This window comes from Pecten maximus, chromosome 16 (assembly GCF_902652985.1).
Source record: "Pecten maximus chromosome 16, xPecMax1.1, whole genome shotgun sequence".
Classification (NCBI taxonomy): Eukaryota; Metazoa; Mollusca; class Bivalvia; order Pectinida; family Pectinidae; genus Pecten; species Pecten maximus.
The window spans coordinates 21,616,696-21,634,906 of NC_047030.1; the positions used below are offsets into that span (position 1 = coordinate 21,616,696).

The window sequence follows — 18,211 nt, forward strand, 5'->3', positions numbered from 1 at the left end:
AAGTTTGGAAAACATCAAATTCATATACGAATGCGTTTTGCTAAGTTATTTTTGAGTGTACGTATATTATATCAGGTAGTTTAACAGATGTCTTCACTGCGCCCCTTCACTGCATCGAAACCGGAAGTCAAGCGGTAATCTTAAACTTTAATTTTTACCGCGTGTGGAAATCAAGCATGCAGCTTGATTTTAAGATTTTACTTGTGATTTTAATTTTGTCATTTTTTATTATTTATATTTTATCATATTTTAGCTTTATTACGATTTTAATTTCCACTTTTATTAGTGTCTTCATCCTCATCATCTTCGGTAGGTCAATCGGTGAACGTTGTGCAACGAAACTGAAGTCACCGGCAAATTTAGAATTTTCATTGTCGACAAAAAAGAAAAAGAAGAGTTTGTCACATTCACAAACAGGGACGAAATATCATAAATATTCAAAGGATATTTCTACAGATGAAAACATGCATAGAAATGGATTTTCAAATACTTCTTTCAACGATAAAAAGTTTGACAGATCGTTCGATAAATGGCGGTCTCCTGTCACTAATTCCCCTGGTGTTCGTTCTCCTGGAATTCGTGTCGCATCGCCTGTAGCTGGAACAGGACTAAGAACTCGAAAAGCAAGTCAGCTTATTTCAAGGAGACATTCGTTTTCTGTGAAACCCATAGACACTACAACACATTCCGATAGTAACACGAGAATACCATTTCTACCAACTATCAAAAGAGCATTGGGTCTGGAGACGATTGTTAGCCCAAGGTGAGATACAGTATATAGCAGAGTAATAAAGGAGAGGACTTTTTTTTTCTTCTTTAAATTAATGGTGAAAAGTGTTGGAGTACAATACTGCAATAGCTTGGAAAAGACATCATGAACCTTGCATTTGAACAATTCAGGTACCATATAGTCCTTTTAGTTTATAATATAAAGTTTCATCATATGAGTTTTATCTTTTATTATAAGATTTTAAACATATTTTTTGTTCCTTGTTGAACCTTATGTTATATAAAAATTATATATGATAATGTTAAAATCATGAAAGATAGTATATATCATTAGGGAAAACCACCAACTTGCATATTATACAGTGTACGCCAATGGAGGTTTTTCCTGCAACTGCCACACATACTGAATGATAATTAGTGAAATTGAACTCTGATTTACATAAAAGCCTGGAACTATTTTGCAATGATGCATTAATAGTTTTGTGGTAGTAAATACACAAGAGGTATCAATGAATGGATATTTTCCTACGCAATGTAATAGCACACTTCAGGATCACTCGTACCCAAGAAAGGTACACAAAAAAAAGAATTTGTTGTCACCTCGTAGAAAATTGTTGCAGGATAAACAGAATACACAGCTTGTATCTTACAATACAAGGTTTTTGATTGGTGCGATATGATTCGACAAAGCCTCGTCATCTCAGCTTTCTTAAGTCTCGAATTAAAATAAACCTTGTATTTTAACATACTAGCCATGTATATATATTCTCTAAATAGCTTTGTTACTCAATATAGCCAATCTCATCTTAAACTTTTTAAAAATTTCAGTAAATATCTTTATCTATAAAAATATTTACCCTGTCGTCATTAAACTTACTATTTATATAATTCAACGATTTTGGCTATTTTGCCGAAGGGCAAGTGAGCTTATGCCGTAGTACGGCATCCAGTCGTCAATAAACTATTTACATAATTAAACGATTTGGGCTATTTTGTCGAAGGGCAAGTGAGCTTATGCCGTAGTGAGGCATCCATCCAGCCCTCCCTCTGGCGTCAACTTTTTCCTTAAAACAACTTCTTTTCAATAACTGCCCTGCAGGTAGGGCGTAAGAATTGTACCTGCTGCCCCCATTGCATGATCGTAAGAGGCGACTAAACTTGGGATCTTATCTTTTCTCTTCTTTCTAAACAACTTTCTTCTTCCTAATGTCTCCCTTGACAATGCCTCACTTTTGGCCTTTAGTTGAGCGTTCGCCGCTGTGAGGAAGGCTTTGGGTTCTGTCCCCTGGCTGAGACATACCACAGTCTTTAAAAAATGGTAGTTGCTGCTCCTGCTTAGCGCTCAGCAAATTAGGAGTGGGACGACTGGTTCGCCCGTTGTCAGTATAATGTGACCGGGTGGGGTGTGCTGCTGGGTGTCTTCGGCAGTGTGCTTCAGTGCGGTAGCACTCTTAATCGGCAAAAGATCCGGCCTATCACAAGGAGACTTAACACGAACATACCGCAGCCTCCCAAAACACGCATACTCACTCATTACACGCATACATGTCGCACGCACGGGAGGCCGTCCTTAAATGACCTTAGCTGTTAATAGGACGTTAAACAAAATAAACCGAACCAATTCTGTTCAATAAACATATGAGGCACAGTGACCTAATATTGGTCCCATGGCATGCTAAGGTGAAGGGCTGCCAAGTTTGTTCAAAAGTATAAGCGTGACCTACATTCAAGGTTAAAAGGGTCAAATAGGCTGTCATCTTTCAACAAGTTTCAACTTCTTCTAACCAAGAGGCCCAGGGACTTGATATTGGGACTGTAGCATGCTGAATTGAAGGGCTACCAATTTTGTTCAAATGAATGACCTTCACCTACCTTTAAGGTCACAGGGAGTTGATATTGGGTCTGTGGCATGCAGGGGGAAAGCTCTACCAAGTTTGTTCAAATGACTGACCTACATTCAAGGTCACAGGGGTCAAATTTGTTAAAAAAATAAAACAATGATATCTTAATAGCCAAGAGAGTCCCCAGACCTGCTATTGGGCCAATAGTATGCTGGAATGAAGGCTTTTATACAAAATTTACTTACATGAATAAACCTAGCTAGCCTTCTCTGATAATAAAGTGGTGATCTGAATTTATTAGTACCTGCTTATAAATAGCCTTAGATAAACTTCAAAGTTGCTCTAGAAGCAGTTGAGTGATTCAGGCCCCTTGGGCCTTGGTAACAAATCCATACTCCAACTGGCATATTATATGCAAGCCGTCAGTTTTTCCCAACCTGAATATAGGACTATGAGTATGAACTCCCTTTACATGGAGAGCAAGCTAGGTCACAAGTATTAGTTTAAGCCAATGAAGAGGAGCAGGATATTGTTTGTCATTGCTCTTTATTTTCCAATTACCAGCTGCTTACATGTGTAATGCCATTGACAACTTGTTTCAAGTTATGAGATTGCAAATCGAGATATTGAAGCAGAAAGCCTGGTTTGTGATGGTCTTCAAAGAGGTGAAGAAGTTGTGAAGGAGGAAGTGACTAAAAGTAGTGACCCTAGCTAGGCTGAAGTCACTTTACTGACTCAGGCTGGAATTTCCCTTTAGCCTATAATATACTGGTGGGGTCAATAATCTGTTTGCTTATCGAGCGAGAGGGGCATATTAAGAGTCTTTGCAAGTGCAGATTATATGTCCAATAAAAAATTGAAAGGAGAGAATTTTTAATGCCACATAATATTTTTGATAGATTTGAAAATAACACTAAAATCCTTGAGAGGTTCATAAGATTGACATAAGTTTACTGAGAATGTCTCGCATAGAAGACCATTCCTAGAAACCTGCGATCACAGAGATCATATTAAATCACAGTTAGGGGTATGCAGTACTGTAGTTTGCAATTATTTTCAAGTTTTTGACAGACTGGATACATACTGTACATGTATGTAAGCTAATGAAGCTCGGTAGTGCTCCCAAATTCTAGCAATCTGAGAGGATCATGTTCAGATCTTGGATCTGTTATGAATAATTGCAAGTTTTGAAACCACCTTCATGCCAAGCAGTCTGAAAGGGTTTTCATCATGACTGTGTTATAAAATATGAGTAATATGGTAACAAATGGAAACCAGGTATGATTAGTTGTAATTTATATGAATAATGGGGATACATTAGGAAGAAAGCTTCCAAATTTTATGGAGGCGTTCACGCCTGCCATAATGCAATCACCTACGAGTTGTGACGTCACAACCTCTCACTTGCAATTTCATTATTAGCCCACCATCATCAGATGGTGGGCTATTCAAATCGCCCTGCGTCCGTGGTCCGTCGTCCGTCCGTCCGTCCCTCCGTCCGTCCGTAAACAATTCTTGTTATCGCTAATCCTCAGAAAGTACTGAAGGGATCTTTCTCAAATTTCATATGTGGGTTCCCCTTGGTGCGTAGTTATGCATATTGCATTTTGAGACCAATCGGAAAACAACATGGCCGACAGGCAGCCATCTTGGATTTTGACAATTGAAGTTTGTTATCGCTATTTCTGAGAAAGTACTGAAGGGATCTTTCTCAAATTTCATATGTAGGCTCCCCTTGGTGCCTAGTTATGCATATTGCATTTTGAAACCAATCGGAAAACAACATGGCCGACAGGCAGCCATCTTGGATTTTGACAATTGAAGTTTGTTATCGCTATTTCTGAGAAAGTACTGAAGGGGTCTTTCTCAAATTTCATATGTAGGCTCCCCTTGGTGCCTAGTTATGCATATTGCATTTTGAGACCAATCGGAAAAACAACATGGCCGACAGGCAGCCATCTTGGATTTTGACAATTGAAGTTTGTTATCGCTATTTCTGAGAAAGTACTGAAGGGATCTTTCTCAAATTTCATATGTAGGCTCCCCTTGGTGCCTAGTTATGCATATTGCATTTTGAGACCAATCGGGAAAACAACATGGCCGATAGGCAGCCATCTTGGATTTTGATAATTGAAGTTTGTTATCGCTATTTCTGAGAAAGTACTGAAGGGATCTTTCTCAAATTTCATATGTAGGCTCCCCTTGGTGCCTAGCTATGCATATTGCATTTTGAGACCAATCGGAAAACAACATGGCCGACAGGCAGCCATCTTGGATTTTGATAATTGAAATTTGTTATCGCTATTTCTGAGAAAGTACTGAAGGGATCTTTCTCAAATTTCATATATAGGTTCCCCTTGGTGCCTAGTTATGCATATTGCATTTTGAGACCAATCGGAAAACAACATGGCCGACAGTCAGCCATCTTGGATTTTGACAATTGAAGTTTGTTATCGCTATTTCTGAGAAAGTACTGAAGGGATCTTTCTCAAATTTCATATCTAGGCTCCCCTTGGTGCCTTGTTATGTATATTGCATTTTGAAACCAATCGGAAAACAACATGGCCGACAGGCAGCCATCTTGGATTTTGACAATTGAAGTTTGTTTTCGCTATTTCTGAGAAAGTACTGAAGGGATCTTTCTCAAATTTCATATGTATGTTTCCCTTGGTGCCTAGTTATGCATATTACATTTTGAGACCTATCGGAAAACAACATGGCCGACAGGCAGCCATCTTGGATTTTGACAATTGAAGTTTGTTATCGCTATTTCTGAGAAAGTACTGAAGGGATCTTTCTCAAATTTCATATATAGGTTCCCCTTGGTGCCTAGTTATGCATATTACATTTTGAGACCTATCAGAAAACAACATGGCCGACAAGCAGCCATCTTAGATTTTGACAATTGAAGGTTGTTATCGCTATTTCTCAGAAAGTACTGAAGGGATCCTTCTCAAATTTTCGTATTTAGGTCCAATTGAAGTTTGTTATCGCTATTTTACAGAAGGTACTGAAGGGATCTTTCTCAAATTTCATATGTAGGTTCCCCTTGGTCCCTGGTGTTGCATTTTGGGACCAATCCGAAAACAACAGACAGCCATTATCGCTAAATCTTAAATTTTATATATAGGTTCCCCTTGTTTGAAAAGTACTAGAGGGCTGTTTCTGAATTTACACAGATTAGTAAGACTTAGAGGAAGGGAAAAGTAGAGAAAAGATCAATCTGACATGGAACCTATAAAGATCATTCAATGGTGGGCGCCAAGATCCCTCTGGGATCTCTTGTATTTCCATTCACATTTCATTTTGCAGTTTCTTTCGGTGCATACAGGATGTAGTTGAACTACATCTGCATTTATGGAAAATATATCAAGACTATAAATAAAGTGCTATTACATGAAAAATGTATATTCAGTACAAATTTCTCTCCAGCGGAAGAAGGGAATTTGAGACCTCTGGTTTACACTTAATTTACTTTCAGGCGTTCATTATCAGTAAGACTTCTTAAAAGAATTTCTTCTTCTGTATACTAGCTATATTTATTATATATAGTGAGCCATCAATGCTGATGATTCATCACTACGCGTATGATTTATACAATGAATGAGAAAATAAATATAATTTTATCCTAAATATATGCCCAAGGAAGGTTACTTTTTGTGCCAAATGTTTTTAACTGAGTGTATCAAATTTTTTCTTTGCATAGGTATACTGCCAAAGATGACTACAGCAGCTATACAAGTCACCCTGAGACTGCCTCTCCGGGGTTTGTCCCTGCCGTCCGACTGTCCAATCATGATCGTCACCCACTCTCCAAAGTACGATCCTCCTCTGTACGAAGTCCAAATACTATAAAAATAGCTCCCCCAGATCCTCACAAGCTTGGCAGTCCAAGGTAAGTTTGTTTGTTTTTGCATTGGCTTCAGATCATTAATATATACAATTTTTTGCAGTGTTATTTCTACTTGAAAATTCAGAAAATATAGTTTTGTAAAGTTTGCCTGAAAATCTCACCTTGTTTTCTCACTTTTTCGACCAAGCTCTTTGAAACTAGCTTGCTGGACTTACTATCAATTATAATTTAAATTACTATGGCATTGATTACATGGTGTTCTTGTTTTCTATTTAAATATGAATTATTCATACAGTAGAATGCCACATATATATACAGAGATAAATAGTTTGTCACCAACCATAGTTACCGGTATTACAATTACCGTATGTCATATGCATTTTACCAATGTATTATCTGGTGCATAGCATGTTATACTCACATGCCTGTCTATGGCCCCCAAAAAAATCTTGGTTTTTAGACCCTCCCTCATCTGCTTTGAAGTAAAAAAAACAAAAACCCACTTGTCTTATATTTTCCTGATTGACTAAAAAAAAGTCTTTCCCTCATTCTTCTTAGGAGAAGAATGTATAGAAAAAAGTGTCACCAACAAGCCTTTCTCCTGTAATATCCATTATATTTAACCATGAAATTAGAGCACATGTTCATTAATGTGAATCAAAGAGAACGAATCATGATAAAGCATTGTTTCCCACATTTTGAAGTAGTTAATATGAAAATGGATAATGATTGGGTTGAAAAATTAAAAAAAAAATAAAAACAAATAACTCTCCCTCATCTTCTTTTAGAAAAAAATTGACAAGAACCAAATAATTAATTTTATTTAACCTAAACCCAATTCAACAAGGAAAAAAAACACCAGACATGGTCTAAATATTATTCCTGATTCTTTGTTTGAAAATGTTCAGTAGATTTACTGCATATTTTAGAATTTTGGTGTTCATATAGCTATGGAAACACTAAATTTTCCCCATAGCAAGGACTCAAAAATCCTTGCAATAAGTTTCATTCTCTTTATTCAAATTGCTCATCAGGTTTATGGAATAAAAGAAATGTTTGGGAATTAAGTATTGCCTGCTTCAGTGTGACAGAGTTGGTATCAGTGTGAATACTGGCTTGGTGTGTCATTTTATTTCTTTTTACTAAATCTATCTCATATGTTCCTGGATTTTGATGCGATTGTTGATATTTACTTGACATTGGACAGGGTGTTAGAAGTAAGAAAAAAAGATACAGTGACAGATGACAACAGAAAAACACCCGACATGCAGTCGGTTCTCACCGCCCTGAAGGAGAAAAGGTATATTGGAAACAGCTTGATTTAAGGTGTCGGAGTGAATGTTTTATGATTATATCTTCACTGATTGTTGTGATTCTCTTTGGAGCAATTGTCATTTTCCAAATTTAGTTTAGATTATATTCTGATAAATTCTCAAGTTTCATTTTTGAGAAAAGGATGTGAATACATTATTATCAAAAGAGCTATCGCATTGAGTGACACAGATGATATCCTCAGTAAAAATCAAGTTATTTGATCCCTGCATAAACAGTTTCATAATGCTGCGTTTGTTTGCTGGATTTAGCGCCCCATAAATACAGAGGATAATTGATTAATTTTTTATCAGGAGAAAAAGAACAGCTGGCCCATCTGAAGAAGATAACTTCTGCCCAGAGGTACAAACCCAAAAATCCAAGAGAAGGTAAAATATACTAGGTGGCATATGAATGTATTTGGAAGTGCAGATTATTTAATGATAATCTGTATAGGAAATTCTACTTTTATTCATTTGATTCATTTGAAACAAGTAAGCCTCTTTCCTCTCATTTTGTCCTTTTGTTATGTTGCTAATGATTTGTTAGTAGAACTGAATAATATTCTCTACAGTGAAAAAGACCATAAGAAATAAAAAAAAAAAATCCTAAGTTGAAGGAAAATGAAATTACAAGCATTAACAATGTTTTTAATGTTATGGATCTTCAAGTAAATTCTTTAAATGATGAGAGAGTAGGGACATGAAGTTAGACTTTCTCTAGAAATTGTCTCTTGCTATCATTTTAGAAATTGTCTCTTTCAATATTATTTTCGAAATGGTCTCTTTTGCTATTATTTTAGAAATCATCTCTTTTGCTATTATTTTAGAAATTGTCTCTTTTGCCTTTTGAAAGCTGAAAAGAGATGTCCGATGTATTCTTTCACATATATATCGTACACTAAAGCAAAATTTGTTAAAAGTCATTACAAAAAAAAAAATTTGAATTACAGACGACAGGAAAGTCAACAGTCCAATGCGTCCACATCTTCATTACCTCCCCTGCCTGCCTCCCTTCCAGACCTTTCTGATTACACTATACCACGTCTGGAAACACCCTCCCTGAAGAGGGCGGCAGCTCCAGAGGTTTCAGAGTGGGATGGTAGAGGAAGTACTGCCAAACGACTACGACAGGAGGGGCGGTACAACTCCATTTCCAGCTCGCTGAGTTCCAGTCGATATCTGGAGAGACATAACCGCAGTTATAGCCCAAGACCAGACTGGTCCCAGGTAAGCGTATTTGTGACACAAGATTAATGAATGAAAATTAAAACTGAAAATTCTTCTTCTGAGAAAACTAAGTCGATGTGAAGAATCTGTATTAGATTAATATTTCACTTTATTCTACACATTGTGTTTTAAGCAGTCTTCTCTAGTACAAATGTACTTTTGAAAAATTTAATCCGTCAAAACTGTGTTGACAGAAACAGCTTTTAAGTATATTGATATTTCCTATGTGTATGCAAGTCTGAATGCTACATCTGCATTTCCAAGATGTAAGATGTATCAACATTTTGATTGAATAACAAACTTCTTCCTACTTTCTCACTTCAAATGTTTCCATTTTTAGCCCACCATCATCAGATGGTGGGCTATTCAAATCGCCCTGCGTCCGTGGTCCGTGGTCCGTCCGTCCCTCCGTCCGTCCGTCCGTCCCTCCGTCCGTCCGTCCGTCCCTCCGTCCGTCCGTAAACAATTCTTGTTATCGCTAATCCTCAGAAAGTACTGAAGGGATCTTTCTCAAATTTCATATGTAGGTTCCCCTTGGTGCCTAGTTATGCATATTGGATTTTGAGACCAATCGGTAAGCAACATGGCCGACAGGCAGCCATCTTGGATTTTGACAATTGAAGTTTGTTATCGCTATTTCTGAGAAAGTACTGAAGGGATCTTTCTCAAATTCCATATGTAGGTTCCCCTTGGTGCCTAGTTATGCATATTGCATTTTGAGACCAATCGGAAAACAACATGGCCAACAGGCAGCCATCTTGGATTTTGACAATTGAAGTTTGTTATCGCTAATCCTCAGAAAGTACTTAAGGGATCTTTCTCAAATTTCATATGTAGGTTCCCCTTGGTGCCTAGTTATGCATATTGCATTTTGAGACCAATCGGTAAGCAACATGGCCGACAGGCAGCCATCTTGGATTTTGACAATTGAAGTTTGTTATCGCTATTTCTGAGAAAGTACTGAAAGGATCTTTCTCAAATTCCATATGTAGGTTTCCCTTGGTGCCTAGTTATGCATATTGCATTTTGAGACCAATCACCAAATAACATGGCCGACAGGCAGCCATCTTGGATTTTGACAATTGAAGTTTGTTATCGCTAATCCTCAGAAAGTACTGAAGGGATCTTTCTCAAATTTCATATGTAGGTTCCCCTTGGTGCCTAGTTATGCATATTGCATTTTGAGACCAATCGGAAAACAACATGGCCGACAGGCAGCCATCTTGGATTTTGACAATTGAAGTTCGTTATCGCTATTTCTGAGAAAGTTATGAAGGGATCTTTCTCAAATTTCATATGTAGGTTCCCCTTGGTGCCTAGTTATGCATATTGCATTTTGAGACCAATCGGTAAGCAACATGGCCGACAGGCAGCCATCTTGGATTTTGACAATTGAAGTTTGTTATCGCTAATCCTCAGAAAGTACTGAAGGGATCTTTCTCAAATTTCACATGTAGGTTTCCCTTGGTGCCTAGTTATGCATATTGCATTTTGAGACCAATCGGAAAACAACATGGCCGACAGGCAGCCATCTTGGATTTTGACAATTGAAGTTTGTTATCGCTATTTCTCAGAAAGTAATGAAGGGATCTTTCCCAAATGTCATATGTAGGTTCCCCTTGGTGCCTAGTTATGCATATTGTATTTTGAGACCAATCGGAAAACAACATGGCCAACAGGCAGCCATCTTGGATTTTGATAATTGAAGTTTGTTATCGCTATTTCTGAGAAAGTACTGAAGGGATCTTTCTCAAATTTCACATGTAGGTTCCCCTTGGTGCCTAGTTATGCATATTGCATTTTGAGACCAATCGGAAAACAACATGGCCGACAGGCAGCCATCTTGGATATTGATAATTGAAGTTTGTTATCGCTATTTCTCAGAAAGTAATGAAGGGATCTTTCCCAAATTTTATATGTAGGTTCCCCTCTGGGACATTTTGAGACCAATCAGAAAACAACATGGCCGACAGGCAGCCATCTTGGATTTTGACAATTGAAGTTTGTTATCGCTATTTCTGAGAAAGTACTGAAGGGATCTTTCTCAAATTTCATATGTAGGTTCCCCTTGCTGCCTAGTTATGCATATTGCATTTGAAACCAATCGGAAAACAACATGGTCGACAGGCAGCCATCTTGGATTTTGACAATTGAAGTTTGTTATCGCTATTTCTCAGAAAGCACTGAAGGGATCTTTCTCAAATTTCATATGTAGGTTTTCCTGGTGCCTAGTTATGCATATTGCATTTTGAGACCAATCGGAAAACAACATGGACAACAGGCAGCCATCTTGGATATTGACAATTGAAGTTTGTTATCGCTATTTCTCAGAAAGTACTGAAGGAATCTTCCTCAAATTTCATATGTAGGTTTCCCTCAGTGCCTAGTTATGCATATTGGGACCAATCCGAAAACAACATGGCCGACAGACAGCCATTATCGCTAAATCTTAAATTCTACATATAATAGGTTCCCCTGGTTTGAAAAGTACTAGCTATAGAGGGCTGTATCTGAATTTACACAGATTAGTAAGACTTAGAGGAAGGGAAAAGTAGAGAAAAGATCAATCTGACATGGAACCTATAAAGATCATTCAATGGTGGGCGCCAAGATCCCTCTGGGATCTCTTGTCATTTTCTTTGTTTCCACACAAGAAAATTATTAAAAGACACTACTCTCTGTAATGACTTTAAAATAACTGATAGATTTGAAAGTATTTATGTTTTTAGCTGCATTTAATGAGAGATTTACATTCAAGTTTCCTTTCTAAGTAAGCAGGAAGGTAAAATAAAAATACGATTGGTTTCTGTGGTTGCTTAAAGGAATCTACAGCTGAATTGAAACGAGCTATCCAAAGAGAAATCAACAAAATTACCCAGGAAATGCCAAGTGACTTAGTTACAAGTCTACGAGTAAGGGTATACCTGTAGTGATGCTACCCAACATCTATACTAACTTAGAGCGCTTCTATGACTAGGATTCAAACATCTATACTAACTTAGAGCACTTCTATGACTAGGATTCAAACATCTATACTAACTTAGAGCACTTCTATGACTAGGATTCAAACATCTATACTAACTTAGAGCACTTCTATGACTAGGATTCAAACATCTATACTAACTTAGAGCACTTCTATGACTAAGATTCAATTGTCTATGCTAACTTAGAGCACTTCTATGACTAAGATTCAATCGTCTATACTAACTTAGAGCACTTCTATGACTAAGATTCAATCATCTATACTAACTTAAGAATGTTGTGATGTAAACAAGCAGCCAAGACTGTAGCAGCTATGCTACTTATAGAGCTTCACTATAAACTTTCCATTGACCAATCTTCAAACAGCTTTACTAATCTGCTGTATAAACCCCTCCATGACTAAGATTGCAGTAGCTATGCTATTATAACTTCTAGAGCTTCACTTTAGACTTTCCATTGACCAATCTTCAAACAGCTTTACTAACCTGCTGTATAAACCCCTCCGTGACTAAGATTGTAGCAGCTCTAGTAAATTATATACTATTCTGTATAAAAACTCCTCAGTAACTGAGATTTGGCATGAATGGCTTTACAAAGTAGCTTAGAGTGTTGTATAAAGTTTTGCCCTGTAGCTAAGATCTAAACAGCTATACTAATGTAAAGGGATGCTGTATAAACTTAACATTGCCCCAGACTTAAACATCTATACGCTTAACGCATATGAATGCTGTATAAACACACCATAGATGTACATTTAAACACTTATACTTTTAACATAGAGGGATGCTGTTTATATAAACTCACCATAGACCAAGATTTAAACATTTATACTTTTAACATAGAGGGATGCTGTTTATATAAACTCACTATTTACCAAGATTTAAACATTTATACTTTTAACATAGAGGGGTGCTGTTTATATAAACTCACCATAGACCAAGATTTAAACATTTATACTTTTAACATAGAGGGATGCTGTTTATATAAACTCACTATTAACCAAGATTTAAACATTTATACTTTTAACATAGAGGGGTGCTGTTTATATAAACTCACCATAGACCAAGATTTAAACATAAAAAATGGCTAGCTATTGAGGAGTGATATATTTCTGTTCTCAAAAATGATTTTCTTGATAACGCCTGATTTTGCTTACGCTGTACCAACTATATATCAACATAAGCTTTAACTGTTCTTAATTTAGAGGCTAGAGCTAACGTATAGCTAGATTGTGTGACAGTATCCTCTACATGGCTGGACTTTAAACTCCATATGTAGCAATATGAACAGATTTAGATGTACACTGTATACCAATGCCAGAGATATACAACATCAGACATTTTTGTAAGGATTTTGTAACACAACCAATAAATGTTATATGTGACGTTTCGATGACTAGTACAATATGTACACTGTCATGTTCATCATACCAATGACCAGGGCAGTATGTGTACACAAAGGTGTGAAAAAGTGTACAAGTTGTCTTCAAAACTCAAAGATCGATGTCAATTCTGGCTATGATGTAGTGTTACATTAATATGATGTAGTTTTACATTACTATGATGTAGTGTTACATTACTGTGATGTAGTGTTACATTACTGTGATGTAGTGTTACATTACTATGATGTAGTGTTACATTACTATGATGTAGTGTAACATTACCGTGATGTAGTGTTACATTACTATGATGTAGTGTTACATTACTGTGATGTAGTGTTACATTACTGTGATGTAGTGTTACATTACTGTAATGTAGTGTTACATTACTATGATGTAGTGTTAAATTACTATGATGTGTTAAATTACTATGATGTAGTGTTACATTACTATGATGTAGTGTTACATTACTGTGATGTAGTGTTACATTACTGTGATGTAGTGTTACATTACTGTGATGTAGTGTTACATTACTATGATGTAGTGTTACATTACTATGATGAAGTATGGTAATTGGACCGAAATGACTCGTTTCTGCTACTCTTGTGTAAGAGTGTTTATGCCCTTCTTAAGTTATTTGCATATCTTTGACAATATCTTGTCTGTGCTTTAGATAGACATTCATTGATTGCGGAACAAAATCCTTACATAAACCATACTTTCCAACCCAACGAAAATGTTTATAAACATCCAACATAATTAACATGTTTTCTTCTCTACAGAGGTGTTCCATGTAAATCAAACATCATGTTTAAGATATTTATAGCTGTTGAAATTGTCTGTGCTTTATCAATGTTATTATTTTGGAATCAAGGATATGTGAATGTTTACGCTCAAAATGACGGGAACCCCTTTAATAGAGAAATCACTTTGTTGCTTCATCTATAAATTGAAACACAAAGTTAAAACAACAAAGTTCGAACTCTTCACTCCTATAACGGATGACGCTGTTTACCTCCTAGTTTCCCTTCTGAAGGTTTACCAGTGTTATGTTTCAACATTATCCAACTTATTGCTGTCTGTTTTTGACACCTCTTACTCAGTATATTTATAGATGATAGTATTCGTTCTTTTCTAGCTGCAGTGTGAGGGTGTACAAGACCAAAGTGGTAAAGAAAACATGGATATTCCGGTTAGCACAACTGCTCAGGATCCTGATTCCTCACTGTCTTCTCTTCAAAGGTATTATGATTACTGTTTCATTGTTGCGTTGATGTAAAGAATTGTTATATATATGATTGTTTGACCATTTTGTTGGGTGAAAATGGCGGATAACATTTCTTCTCCAGCTTGTAAAGAAGACACCCTATTTGTTTGACCATTATGTTGGGTAAAAATGGCAGACAACATTTCTATTCCAGTTTGTACTCTGTAGCCTAGCTTACCCATTGTATATTTCAGTATTAAAGAGACTTTCCAGTATCTTTAAGGCAATCAAAGGAAATTATTCAGTAACAAAAATGTTGGAAGAAAAAAATTTAATGACATCTGATTTAATGTAAATACAGTAAAACCTGTAATAGCGGACACCCATATATAGCATACACCTGTCCATAACAGACAGTGCCAGGAATCCCCAATAAAAATTGCTATATAAATATTGTGTATATCGTATGTATGAAAAACATTGTTATATGCCATTAAATATCTGTCTCAAATATTTTCCAAAAGTCCTCAAACTTAGGAATAGGATTCAATGTATTTAGGGCTCAGCCAAATTTGTGATAGGGTATAGGGTTTGGTAATGGCAGATGAGAAGAGAAGTCTTGCAAAATCAGTGTACTTTATTTCGTAATACATGCTCAATAAAACATCTTACTTCTGTATAAGGCTTTATTTTTTTGTTCGAGTTTCAAGCAATACATTATGCCTCAACATAATTTATCATTCTGTCAAGTTATAATAACCTGTTTACTCCTAGCTTTTAAAATGTTTACCTGCAATTTCCACGAATTTGCTTTTTAGGTCATCTGACCCGAAGGGTCAGGATGACCTATAGCCATCATGCTTCGTCCGTCGTCGTCCGCCGTCCGCCGTCTGTAAACTTTTCACATTTCAATCTTCTTCTCAAGTTCCACCAGTGGGATTAAGCTGAAACTTGCCAGAAATGATCCTGAGATGGTCCTGACCAAGTGTTGTTATTTTTCGGGTCGGTCCGAAATCCAAGATGGCCGCCATAGCCGCCATTTTGAAAACACATTTTAAACTTCTTCTCAAGTTCCACCAGTGCTGTTGGGCTGAAACTTGCCAGAAATGATCCTGAGATGATCCTGACCAAGTGTTGTTATTTTTCGGGTCGGTCCGAAATCCAAGATGGCCGCCATAACCACGATCTTTAAAAACACATTTTAAACTTCTTCTCAAGTTACTCCAGTACTGTTTGGCTGAAACTTGCCTGAAATGTTCCTGAGATGAGTCCGACCAAGTGTTGTTATTTTTTGGATTGGTCTGAAATCCAAGATGGCCGCCATGTCCGCCATCTTGAAAAACACATTTTAAACTTCTTCTCCAGTTCCATTGGTGCCATTGAGCTGGAAATGGGTGAGGATGTCGAGGAAGGCGAGCCAACATAGTGTTGTTATTTTTTTGGCCTCGTAAAAACTTTGACATGGCAGCAATGGCGGCCATTTTGTAACATGATTGCGCAATCATGGTTTTCCTGAACAACACCTATTTCAAACTTCTTCTCAAATTCCACCTGTGGGATTCAGCTCTAACTTACCAGATATTATCCTTAGATGGTCCAGACCAAGTGTTGTTATTTATTGGGTCGGTCAGAAATCCAAGATGGCCACCATGGCAGCCATCTTGAAAAACACATTTTAAACTTCTTCTCCAGTTCCATTGGTGCCATTGAGCTGGAAATTGGTGAGGGAGTTAAGGAAGGAGGGCCAACAAAGTGTTGTTATTTTTTCGGCCTCGTAAAAACTTTGACATGGCAGCAATGGCGGCCATTTTGTAACATGATTGCACAACATGGTTTTCCTGAACAACACCTATTTCAACCTTCTTCTCAAATTCCACCGGTGGGATTCAGCTCTAACTTACCAGATATTATCCTTAGATGGTCCAGACCAAGTGTTGTTATTTATTGGGTCGGTCAGAAATCCAAGATGGCCACCATGGCCAACAGTGCCACTATATACTTGCTAGAGAGAATACATACTACAATAATATAAGGGTTTTAATTTAGAGTCAGATGACCGTTAAGGCCCCTGGGCCTCTTGTTATTACATCTTGTTTATGATGAATTTATTATTTTATCAGGGCAGAAACAGTGATGCTGAAACCAAGCTTAGATAATGAAGACCAATCATTGGATGTTTCAACCTCGGATACTTCTTTGCTCAACCAATCACAGGTTAGTTGTCTAATGGATGGTCGGGTCACACAGTGGTAATATTTAACACACTTGATGTTCACCTAATATAAGCGACTAGGGTTTGATTCATCAATCAGATGTGGAAAGGTTAGGGGTCACCTGCCTGACAACTTGGGATTTTCTCCAGGTACTCAGTTTCCTCCCAAACTAAGACCCCTTGTGTGTTCCATCTGGGCTAATATAAGTTGATATAACTTGTTTCGTAATTAGTGTAACATAAAGTTTACATTTTCAATGTTGTTGTTTCTTTATTTGGCAAAGCTATATACAAAATATAGTTTTTCGTGCATCATTGTTTTGTAAATTATTAAAAAAGATGGAAGGCTGGAATTTTATAGTCTCTTTGAAATTAAATGTTTGTAATGTAAGTGTAGATCTGGGCCCAGTTGTTCAAAAGGTGATTAGCGTAATCACTTGATTAACGAGAATTTCATTTCTCCTTTTCTTAAAAACTTGAGTGTATGTATTCCTTGAAAAAGGCAGGGAATGAGAGACATACAAGTGCTTTATAGTTTCATCAAATTTTGTAAAGTTAGTTTTACCAGAAATGATTTGATCATAATTTTAAAATTGTTGTTAGTAAACTGTGATTAGCCTAATCACATTTAGAAAAAACTGGGCCCTGAAATCTGATGTTAGAAATTGTAAAATTGTATCATATTTTCAGAACAAATCAATAAATATGAGAGAGAAAGTGACGCTGAACAAGAGTTTCTCTGTCCGTAAACGTCAGATGTCTCTGTACTCAGGCCTCAACAAGTCCTTTTCAAAAGTAAGTATGGCACTCATTTAAATTTATCTCCTTATCCCTACGAAAACAGAAAACAATATTGTATGTGGATGTCATGTGTTGATGCTCACCCATCCTTCTGTTTGTTTCTTGTCCTGATGATAACTTAAGGTTAAAGAGTCGAACCCACTTGATTTGAAATCGGATATATTGAAATATTGTGTAATTTGAAGTGAAATAATATCCCCTTTCGTTGTTTCATTGGTTAGTTTGAAATAGGTTAATTTTACATATCGCTTTATTTGAAAGGAAACTATTGCCCCAGCAAGGCTAAGCCATTGTTTATATATCCCTTAATTTGAAAATATCGTCACCACTGGCCTTTATGACCAACCGTCACGGTACGTGCGTCCTATCAATAGACAGATAAAAATGAAATTCTGATTTAAACAAAACAAATAAATTGTGAGTTGTAATCATTAAATGTGTTATAACTAATGAACTTGAATCTGTATTAGTTTACGAGTATACCTTGAGGGAGACAGCTGTGTTTATAATGGTTTCTACTACATAGGTACATAGGTACATAGAAATTGAATCATTCAGCTACACAGGAGACAATCACAAATGTCGAGAGCATTCTTAGGGATTTGACAGACAATGATGATAATGTTAACTAGGACAGTGATATTGACAACAACCTTCAAACGATTTAA

At 36.7% G+C, this 18,211-nt stretch overlaps 1 protein-coding gene across 3 annotated transcripts in view; it reads left to right on the plus strand.

Annotated features, from left to right (window-relative positions):
* Positions 1-129: 129 nt before the first annotated feature.
* LOC117344958 (nuclear envelope pore membrane protein POM 121C-like) overlaps positions 130-18,211 on the plus strand; it is a 28,839-nt gene continuing 10,757 nt past the window's right edge. Inside the window, exons 1-9 of one of the 3 annotated variants that reach the window (XM_033907842.1) lie at positions 130-763; positions 6,277-6,465; positions 7,631-7,723; positions 8,049-8,123; positions 8,687-8,963; positions 11,786-11,875; positions 14,462-14,565; positions 16,651-16,744; positions 17,433-17,537. In XM_033907842.1, coding sequence (XP_033763733.1) covers positions 177-763; positions 6,277-6,465; positions 7,631-7,723; positions 8,049-8,123; positions 8,687-8,963; positions 11,786-11,875; positions 14,462-14,565; positions 16,651-16,744; positions 17,433-17,537 — 1,614 coding nt within the window. In that variant the 5' untranslated portion in view covers positions 130-176. The remainder of the gene's footprint in view (positions 764-6,276; positions 6,466-7,630; positions 7,724-8,048; positions 8,124-8,686; positions 8,964-11,785; positions 11,876-14,461; positions 14,566-16,650; positions 16,745-17,432; positions 17,538-18,211) is intronic. The other 2 variants (XM_033907841.1, XM_033907843.1) reach the window with 2 other exon arrangements.